The sequence below is a fragment of the Prunus dulcis genome, chromosome 8, assembly GCF_902201215.1.
Source record: "Prunus dulcis chromosome 8, ALMONDv2, whole genome shotgun sequence".
Taxonomy (NCBI): Eukaryota; Viridiplantae; Streptophyta; class Magnoliopsida; order Rosales; family Rosaceae; genus Prunus; species Prunus dulcis.
The window spans coordinates 5,235,335-5,245,425 of record NC_047657.1 but is presented as its reverse complement, the minus strand read 5'-3'; the positions used below and the strand labels follow the sequence as shown (position 1 = coordinate 5,245,425).

At 35.9% G+C, this 10,091-nt stretch overlaps 1 protein-coding gene across 6 annotated transcripts; it reads right to left on the bottom strand.

The window, feature by feature from the left end:
* Window positions 1-1,314: 1,314 nt before the first annotated feature.
* Window positions 1,315-9,032, bottom strand: LOC117612100 (protein PSK SIMULATOR 1-like). Of its 6 annotated transcripts, none has more exons than XM_034340838.1 (13): window positions 8,921-9,032; window positions 8,339-8,713; window positions 7,047-7,369; window positions 6,811-6,903; window positions 6,622-6,712; window positions 6,168-6,258; window positions 5,661-5,758; window positions 5,418-5,487; window positions 4,865-4,965; window positions 2,859-2,969; window positions 2,624-2,700; window positions 2,273-2,317; window positions 1,315-2,195 (listed from the first exon to the last, which is right to left on the bottom strand). In XM_034340838.1, the coding sequence occupies exons 2-13, from the start codon at window positions 8,501-8,503 to the stop codon at window positions 1,688-1,690; spliced, it is 1,773 nt and encodes a 590-aa protein (XP_034196729.1). In that variant the 5' UTR covers window positions 8,504-8,713; window positions 8,921-9,032; the 3' UTR covers window positions 1,315-1,687. The 6 variants fall into 6 exon arrangements, with proteins under 6 accessions (XP_034196729.1, XP_034196730.1, XP_034196731.1 ...); XM_034340839.1 differs by having other exon boundaries at window positions 8,339-8,599; XM_034340840.1 differs by having other exon boundaries at window positions 8,339-8,549.
* Window positions 9,033-10,091: the final 1,059 nt, after the last annotated feature.

Genomic DNA, 10,091 nt, shown 5'->3' with positions numbered 1-10,091 from the left:
CAAGGTGTCATGATGATTCAAACTTGAAACCAGTGATTTGTAATTCAAGGTCTTTTTCCATTGGACTAGACCCTTTGTTGTGCTTAAGTTGAACTTTTTCTATCTTCGGCAGCTGAAAAATTCTATATCAATTTTGAATTTAGATTAAAATGGGAAACTAAACAATAAATTGAAGAGAAAAAATCTATTTCAATGCAACTCAAATTATGAATACATGACGTAATGCACACATATTATGACTTGGAAAGACCCCATGCTTCAAAGCATAACTGCATATCAATCATCAAACACTAGAGTCGTGATGTGTTTGTTTGAAATCGATCATGCAGCTTCATCTTTTTGTCACATGCATGATAATTCTAGCAATTGTTTTTAAGTTATAAATGCTGATTTTTCCAAAACGACAAAGACCAATAATGCAAGATGCTGCTGACCATTGTGGTCAATGCCGAAGAGGTGCAGTTGCTTGACGTTTTCCTTTTTGAGCTTCCGATCCCAAGAAACTGCAAAAGCAATTAAAACTGCAAAGATTTCTATATTGACTTTGGACAGCTATACAACGTAAGAATTGAGAGCAACCACTTGCCGTGTTGCCCTCATTGGGTCATCATTCTTCATTCAATGAAACATTTCTAGATTACTACTTTGGGAAATGGGCTTCTACTTCCTTCGAGTTGTGATTTCAATTCCTTCCAAGACATTTTTCTTGTCAAGAAAGAAAATAAATTTCTTAGAAATTTTTTTTTTTTTTGGCTAAACGCTAAGGTATTTATAAAAATATTTTTATCATGGGGTAAAGCATGTTGTAAAGCTATACCACTATAATGGTGCTAATTACGAGTAAGTTTCAAACTCATTATAAATATAAATAGTTATCACATTCATGAATCTAATATCTACCCTAAACAACCACTAGATTATAGGCTAGTCCAATTATTTTCAAGCCTTCTGCACTCTTAGAATTAACATTATGAATACGTGTAGCAAGAGGCTTATAGCTTAAGTGGTTAAGAACATTTATCCTTGTATATGAGGTCTCAGGTTCCTAGGTTCTACTCTCGCTTTCTTCAATATTGCTTGTATAAAAAAAAACATGACTTTTGAAAAGTTTAGGGACTATTTGTGATTAAAACCCTAAATGAAATGATTTTTATCACGAATGGTTCTTAAACTTATAAAAAGTATTCAATTTGGTTCCAAACTCTCAAATCAATAAATGTGGTCCATCTTTTGATTTTCATATCAATTTGGTCCATACTATCACATTTCGACCAAACTTTTGTTGACTAAATAATGCCCAGTTTTCACTATATCTTAAGAACAACTTTGGTAAATAATATACACGGGTATTAATTCCAAGTCCCGTCTTCTACTTTGCTAACTATGAATGGAACATATAAATATCCCAGCATTACAAAATGGGAATATATGGAGTCTGCACGTGTATTTTCCTACACGTATTATGTACATAAAGTGAATTTACTAATATTTTCCTACAAGGGTAAATTATTACCCTTGATTCCACATTTACAAAAGTAATTTGTGTTACTCGGCATCTGCTTCAAACTCACATAGCATCATCTCCCTTGGCGCAAACTTAGAGCACCCATCAAGGAAAAGGCAAAAGATGATACTATTACGCATACATGGAGAGGCTTCTTTTCAAGCTCATGTTGATTTGCAATCACTAATTAGAACCTTTGATTGTGTCAACTCCATCAATGACATCCAAGAGTTTGATCCGATCGTTATCAAAGTCTATCGGCCTAGATAGCAGACTCCATACGGGAAATGGATCTTTCCTGGTTTTACTTGATAGGAAGTCTCGGCTGCTCTTACTCAGCCTATGTTGTTTGCTTAACATGGCGTTTCTTGAGGCATGATTCTGACTCCTACTCATCCTGAGCCTCAAGTTGCTCTTACTCACATCTTGAAGCATCTCTTGATCTTCATCTGTCAAAACGGGGGATGAACCATAGGGTGTCTGTCTAGATAACAGATTTGTCTTCTGGTTTAGGGTTTTAACAGGAGTTGACGGCATTCCACCGTCACTAGCCCCCGACTGGCTGATCAGATGCTGTAGCCAAACTACTAGTTTAAAGATGCAAGCTTCAGTTTCTGCCTTATCTGCATGGTGTAGTGTCTCAATCCTCAGAATGCCAGTCTGGCCACCATGTTTCCAGCGTTCCCCAAACCTACAAAGTTCAATTAGAAAACCTTAAAAGATACATGAAGGGAAGAAATGCAAACAGAAGTGTAAGTGATAACTCACTCTGAATTTGCCCACTCTCCAACCCAGCCAAAGCTATGAAGAGCTCTAAATTAAACAAATTAGAACACTCAAATGATCAGTAAAGTAAGTAAAAGATAAGTTTCAAACAAAATCCTCGCCGAAATACAACAGGAGCATAAATAGCCTCTGGTAACCAACTTTAGAAATCAACATGATTCCCAAACAGTGTCCACAACATGGTAAGGGTACTTCAGTACCATGTACAAGGAAAAAAAGATTCCCAACTTTCCCACTGCAGAGGGAATCGAGTTTATTTTCCGAAAGGGTTACCAGATATAATGAAGCCCAATTAAAAAACTGATTTATAGATCTAAGGACTAGAAGCTTTACTTGGTTGTGTTACTGGCAATGGGAACAAGCCACTCCAATGTTTTCTTCATTTCAGTTTTGATTTGAGGGACAGTGAGCTGCAAAAACACCATTTACACATCTTCAAGAGAAATTTCTAGAAGGAAACAATTTTTGGAATAGCAGAACAACAAAGAATATAGAAATAAAGATAAACGATACTTCGTGTTGGTATAAATTTTCTAATTATATATAATAAAGAAAACATATAACTAACCTCAACTAACTGTAATTTTGAGCGCAAAGCTGACTTTACACTGGATGGCAGCCCTTGATACAAAGTATCCCTCATATGTTGAGGCACTGAACTTGATCGTGACAGAGACACCTGGTTACATTCAGATATTAGCACAAGACCAATGACCTACAAGATTCAAGATTGAGCATACCCTGATCTGTTCTACTTTTCACACTGGAGAGAAAAATGAAATCTGGATTGAAAAAATAAAGAAATAATTTTCACCAGTACTTTGAAAATCTTCTAAGATCCCAGATATAATCCTAATGAGAAATCTAGACCTTGAACTCTTGTAAAAAGTAATGTAAAATAAAGAAATCTAATATACCTACACTGCACATGTGCTAAGTCTAGATTTCTTGTTGAATAATAATGGTCAACAAGAACCATTACCAACCTCATCCAACAATCAATTTAATGTTTGAGTTTTAATCTCAGCCATTCAATGAATTTTAATCTAATGGACAAAACTGTGTGTCATAATGTGTGTAAAAATGTGTGTCCCCCGATAAACATAAAAGCAAGCTTCAGGTGCGAGATGTCGCATTTGAAGATCCCATGCCATTTGAATGTCCTGTTATTTCTTTTTAAGTTCAATTTTCAAGTAGGACATGGTTTTACTACTTTTAGGTGTAGAGAAGGGTTTATGGCTCAAGGTTTAAAGGTTTGTATCAAAATGTTGTTGGACCTCTTGTTGACCGAATATTTGTATCATGTTTCATGATGATTATTATTTATGAAACCTGTTTCTCATGAAATAAAAGGGCTTAAGGTTCATTGTTGAATGTGGCGACAAGAAAAACAAACCTGCAGTTTGAATGTCATGGGATCCTGCAGTGCAGAATCCCATTTACGAAGCACTTTGCTCGCATGTCTGTATGTATATCTCATAAGCACAAAAAGATGTCTAGGTTTATCATTGTCCCAAGGCTACAAGGTAATTCTATGAAATTTCTGGATAAATTTATAAATAATACTTCAGGCATTATAAGTAGACTGACAGTATAGGCTGTAAAGAAACTGAACTAGCGTGTAAGACCAGATTCTCAGCCTGGTCAAGTATAAAACTTGATAAAGAAGCAAGAAACAGAGATGCAAAATCCTAGAAAGATGATATTTGCTGACTGTCAGAAAAGAATGGACCTCGTACCGATGCAGAAATAGCAAGATCAATACCTAATAGGAAAATTAGCTTCGGGTACCTGTTGGTTGTTGGAAACTTGGTGACTTGGGGTAAGAAACAGGGATGTGGCCAGGTCTAGTTTCAGCAGAATTTTGAGCTACGAAACCTGGTATTTGTGAGCTCCTTTCACTACAATCCTTGTTAAGTAGTTAAAATGAAATTTGATTGTCCTACAAGATTATGTTTGACAAATTGACAGCAAAGCAACAATTAATATTGGTCATAACCCTTGCAGCATGACAGGATCAAGCACATTCAGGTGCACTGACACTTCACTGAAGAGAGGCTGGATTTCGGCTTCTGCACTCCTTTGGTAAACATTGAAAAATAACTACCAGATGCTTTAACTGACAGAGTGGTCTGTGTTTCATAATATCCTAAGCAAGTTGTGATATATATTCACCAGCTTGAAGGGGAGTCAGTGTTATTAGGTTGTAGTCCATTACTTCCTTTTGTTTTTTTTCTTGTTGTTACTACCTTGAATTCTATCCACTAGATTCTCAAGTTTCAATGTGCTTAGGTTCCAGCCCATCCCAGATAGTTTTATTGTCTTATTCCTAGTGCCTTTAATTCATTGGGTACTGGCTAAGGTTGTGTTCTACTTACAAAGGTAAAGAACGATAAATCTGCCTATCTAGGTAAAAAATTTCTGAAAGTTTTTCTGATTTGAATTCCAACTCTTTTGGTGAACTAATAGCATAATATATTGTACAAATGATATAAGTTATAAAACATGAGCAGTGAAAATCATCATAACAAGGTTAAGGAAACTGGAAACACTTAAGTAGTGAATGAAACTTACTAGTGTGTTAATTTGTGTAATAATACTCGCATAATGTAATGAAATACCAGAAGGCCCCAACTTCTTATGGTTCTTCCGAGAACTCTCCACAGGTTCATCATCTGCAGGGGAGATGGGGAGACATAAAAAACTTTATTAAACTCAGGAGCAACTTGTGCTTAAAAACTTTATATTTAAAGCCAGAAAAAGAGGTAGGAGAGATGAATAATCAGAATTGTAAATCAAAATGGAAATGGAAAATAGGAGATGATAATCAATCATGTTCTTTCAGAAGAAAAACAGTATGTTATCAAATGGAAATGAAAAATAGAAGACGCTAATCAATAATTTTCTTTCAGAAGAAAGACAGTTTGTTATCCTATGAAATGAAATGCTTCAAGATGATCAATGGTGGACAGAATGTCATATTAACCTCTTTTTTTTTTTTCTTTTTTTTTTTTGTGGTTTCACCAAGCCATTATTACAACGACAGCAATAAAGAGATGAAGGATAAACGAGGGTGGGCTGCCAGTGGCCATAAATAGAAATTTCGTCAAATATTTCGAATGCATACCAGCACTGCCAAAAGCTTCATGGATTTCCAAATGTAGAAAGTGTACAATATCTACAAGCTTCTGGACAACCTGTAAACACAGGATTTTAGATAGGGTTTCTGGAATAATACTTCACACAATACTGCTTCTGTAGACAACAAAGCCATTAAGGTTGATCATCAATACTCCTAAGCATTAAATTGTACATAATTCCTTCCTGTATGCACCTAAAAAGGGCTAAATACAGCAAACTGACTTGCTACCTCTTCAAAAGTCTTTGACCAGAGTGATTTTTTCTTTAAACTGCTTACAAACTTCTCTTGCATCTTTACATCTGCTCTTAAAATTGCAAGGCTGTCTCCTACATGTCAAGAAGTTATTAGACAATATTATGCAAAGTTCTGATTGTCCTTAGAGCAACAAAGATAAAAAAAGCGACCCCCGTGAATATGGATGCATAATTCAAGGAGTTTGCTCTTAAAATTACGAAAGCCCATGTTCTGAACTCAAACAAAAACAGAAATTAGAGGATAAATGGTGCCTTACTTTGCAGGTCCAGCCAGAAAGAAAGATACAAACGGAATAAACAAGTAAAATTATAGCAAAAAAATAATGCCAGCTCAAAACTTAAAAATCTATTGCGTGACCTTGAAGCTCTCTAAAGCTATCCATCACAAATTAAAAACAAATTTTTTTTTTTATTTTTTATAACTACAAGGCTATAATATGAGAATCAAATGAAATTTGTCAAAGACCAAGCTTTAGATTACCTCTTCTAGCAGCATTTGAACCATCTCCTTTAAGCCTACGCTGATAATCTTGTTCCAGTCTGTCCAACATATGCAACTCATAACATAATTCCTGAAACCAGGAAACAAATTTTCCTTCTCTTCAGTAAACTTCAGAAGGACAATACATGTCTGCCATTAATTCAGGGAAAGCTGTGAAGTGTGAAAAGGAGATAATGAATGTGTTCTACATCCAATTCCTCGCAAAAGAAGTACAACGTTAAGTAGAAAATTCATGTAACCAAAGAAAATATGTACTGTGCATACATATAGATCTTCCGCAGAGTGAGAAAAGAAATTTGTGTTTTGATATTGTTACTGATACAACAGTAAAGTGATAAACAGATACAGAATTTTCAGAGCTAAACCATTAACAGATACTGCTGTAACTAAGAGATCAGCATTTTCTACACAACAGTAACGTGTAAATACTCACTGCTGTTGACTGTATTAAAGTCATCAATTGTTCCATATCTTCCTGTGCTTGCCTTTTGAAATGCTTCTGTTGTGTAACTTTTGAACCAATCCTAATATAATAAAAAATTGCAGATGGAACACATGAGAATCTCAATTTAAATGTTGTAAATGACCAAGAAAATAGAGTTACAAGATTCATTAGTATTACTTCTTAAAATAGAGGTCCAAATTGTGCCACATCAGATCTTTAGAATAATTTCCAAAACGCACAACGTCACTGGAAAATGTTTTCAGTTCTTCTCTGCCAATGTCGAACAGCAAACATTCTTTCATTAATGTAACAAACATATGAAAAAATAACCAGAAATTATATGGTGATAATAAACAACAGAAATACTCTCACTCCGAAAACAGATAAAACATAAATGATATCTGATTAACCACCTCTTGTCAGCAGCAGCAATTCGCAGGAGCTCATCCATATCTCTAGATATTAAAGTTTGCACCCCTTTTGATGGTAGCACCACCTCCTTTAAATGTCTGACATTATCCTCTGAAAGGGATTGCATCAGGTTGGCACCCTTGACAATTGTGTTTGCAACTTCAAAAGCCAAAATTGAAATTGTATTCTCTTTCCTTGACATTCCCGAGGTACCAACAATGGAGGTCAAATTTGTCATGCTGCTACCAAGACTGTCCAAAAATTGTATAGCCTTCCCGAACCCAGTGATGCCAGCTTTGCCCAAAAGTGAGCTCATTTCTGAAACCTATAACACAAGAGCAACTTATTAGTCTACTCAACAACTTATCTGTAACATTTGGAACATTTATATCAGAACCAAAGATTGCATTCTATATTATTATGCGGTAAGGACATTTTGCATTTCTAAGAAAAGACAGTGATAACAGTATGACATTGTAGTTGATCAGTCAAATTCAAACTGTTTGGCAATGTTTTATACAATAAGGAGGCGGGGGAGGCTTGAACATGCAGTTTCAGACGTTCACAAATCCCCACGTACATTTGCTTTGATTTCCTAACTATAGTTTAGAGGCAAATATTAATCGTCATTTTCACAACCAACAAATACCAGATGTTTTCTGAGAAATTTAGTTTGTTTTTTCTTTTAGAGGAAACTTATTTTATTCAAAGCAAAAGCTATGAACAAAAACATGGATGAGACATAAACAAGCCATAAAACAGGGATGAACTAACCCTTTGATCTGCTTTTATAAATTAAATAGAGTAAAGAGAAACTTAATAGGTCTCTTGTCATTCATTACTGAGCCCTCTTCATCTTGAAATTTCAAGTTTGTTTTCAGTAGGAAGGTAATAAAGCACTCTGAATCTGTATACTCAAAACCTAGCACTGTGCTGGTTTCTAAAGATGCATCCAATTTAAGTATTCATCTGAAAGCAATGATAAATGGTAAGACCTTGATTTCTGATTGGACTTTGCATCACCAACTTCCTTCCACAGATGAAAGATTACAGAGCTCTCCAAGGGCAAGGGTCACAAGCATAATGGATAAGGAGGCTTATTCATGGTTCTAAATTTCAGGCACTGGGGTTGTCCTAGTACAACGGCCCATGGTTCTAAATTCGGAAGAAAACAAACACAACCACAAGAAAAGTGCATTCATTTTACTTCTTGACACATTATTTAGATATATAAGAGAGTAACAATTAATTCCAACGCACCATAAATGAAAAAAGGTTCAAGGTTTGAGTTTACCTTTGCAGCCTGCTTAGGAATGGCCGGGCATGTAGTTGTACTACTAATTGCTCTTGGGGAAAGTCCATCAAACTCATTGCTATCTCGAGGGTAATCTATAATGACATATTCTACCTTGGGCCCCGTTTTCACTGCCGTTTTCACTGTGGTGCGAATTCCACCCATTATGTATTGTATGTATGTCAATCACCCCAAAAACTGTCTTTGACTCCTTATTCACAATTTTCACACAAAAGCCAGGCACTTGAAATATTAACAATGCTATTGAATCATTAGTTCATATGATTACAGTCTTAATCCATAACATACTACCAAAGTACTATCAATTCTGATCAAGACCTAAGCTGTAATCCATAATAACTCGACCAGTTTAAGCTGTGAATCATGAAAGCAGCCGAAACCCATGAATCAGAAACATCCAATCAAACATAACATAAAATTTAAAATTAAACCCAGTTCCAACATACTGGGAAGACTTAAACATTGAATGTGTGTGTGTGGAGAGAGAGAGGGAGAGAGATAGAGAGAGAGTAAATGATGATCAATAGAAAGCCAAACGGCCAAACTAGTTAAGAAGCTTACCAGAGACGACTAATCAGTTATGGGCATGGACGGAGCACAAGAGACGACTGAGACGACTTTTGTGGATATTTGTTTTAGCGCGTTTTCTTAACGCAGGGGAATTTCGCATGTTTCTACTTTAAATTGTTCCCGCAGCATTCTTCTAGGCAAGTTCATTTAACAATGCAACCATTGAGGCGAAAGAGGGCCGGCCAATGACAAAGACTTCGTTACATGAAAAAATAAAGGAGTTTTTATAAAAAATAGCCAAAATTTATCCCTTACTTTAAAATATGTCAATTTTTATTAAAAATTTGGGTATTCTGCTGAATTGCCCCCTGAACTTGTACATAATTCTCAATTTACCACCTGACCTTTTTTTTTAGCGACTTAAAGGCTCGAATTAAATTTTATTATCAATGTTACCCCCACCGTCAAAATTCGAACATTTCATCCATTAGTCCGTCTATTTGACCCACGTTGACGCTTGATTGAGGGTTATTTTCGGCATTAGGCGCGGATTGAATTAGCAACCTCTCCTCTCTCACACACTTCGCACTTCTCTTTCACATTGGTAGGGTAGGGATAGAAAGGGACTAGAATTTGGGCGGGAAAAAGGACGAAATCTAAGGTTGGAATCGAGGGAATCTGAAAGCATTTTCATAAAGGTTCTTTTGGCTCTGTTGATTCGACGCAGCATGAGTCTGGATGTGTTGCCTTTGCAGGTGCGGAACAGAGGGCCTCCTCCCAAGTACAGTAAGTAATCGATTTTCCCAATTTCAAATTGTTTAAGCTTGTGTGGTCCTTGGTGTCGGTTGTTTGCACATTTTGTGGTGTTGTCTGATATGCTGTTTTGAATATGAAACACTTGTGGTCCCGAAGCATTTGTGTTGTTTTGTCTGCATAATTATAGGTGGACCTGAGTGAATTTGAAGTTTAGAATGGTAGTTGGGCAGTAAAGAAAATTTGGTGTGGTAAAATAGTGGTTTTATATATAATTTTCTGTTTTTTTTAGGTGATCCAGATTTGTTCTCCCTAGAAATTCACCATGGAGGTTATATTTCAGAGGGGAAGTATGTTCGGGGTAAGGTTACTTGGGCAGACAACTGTAATGCTAACCACCTGTCAATGCTTGACCTGTTTGATGTTGCTATCTCTCTAGGATATGACCATAAAAAAATACAGTACCACT

What these genes read in the sequence shown, in the direction of transcription:
- LOC117612100 (XM_034340838.1), bottom strand. Translation starts at nt 8,503, where the DNA reads ATGGGTGGAATTCGCACCACAGTGAAAACGGCAGTGAAAACGGGGCCC. An exon ending in GGTCAAAGACTTTTGAAGAG is followed by an intron (nt 5,488 to 5,660) that starts GTAGCAAGTCAG and finishes CTGTGTTTACAG; the next exon opens with GTTGTCCAGAAGCTTGTAGA. An exon ending in GGAGAGTGGGCAAATTCAGA is followed by an intron (nt 2,196 to 2,272) that starts GTGAGTTATCAC and finishes TGAACTTTGTAG; the next exon opens with GTTTGGGGAACGCTGGAAAC.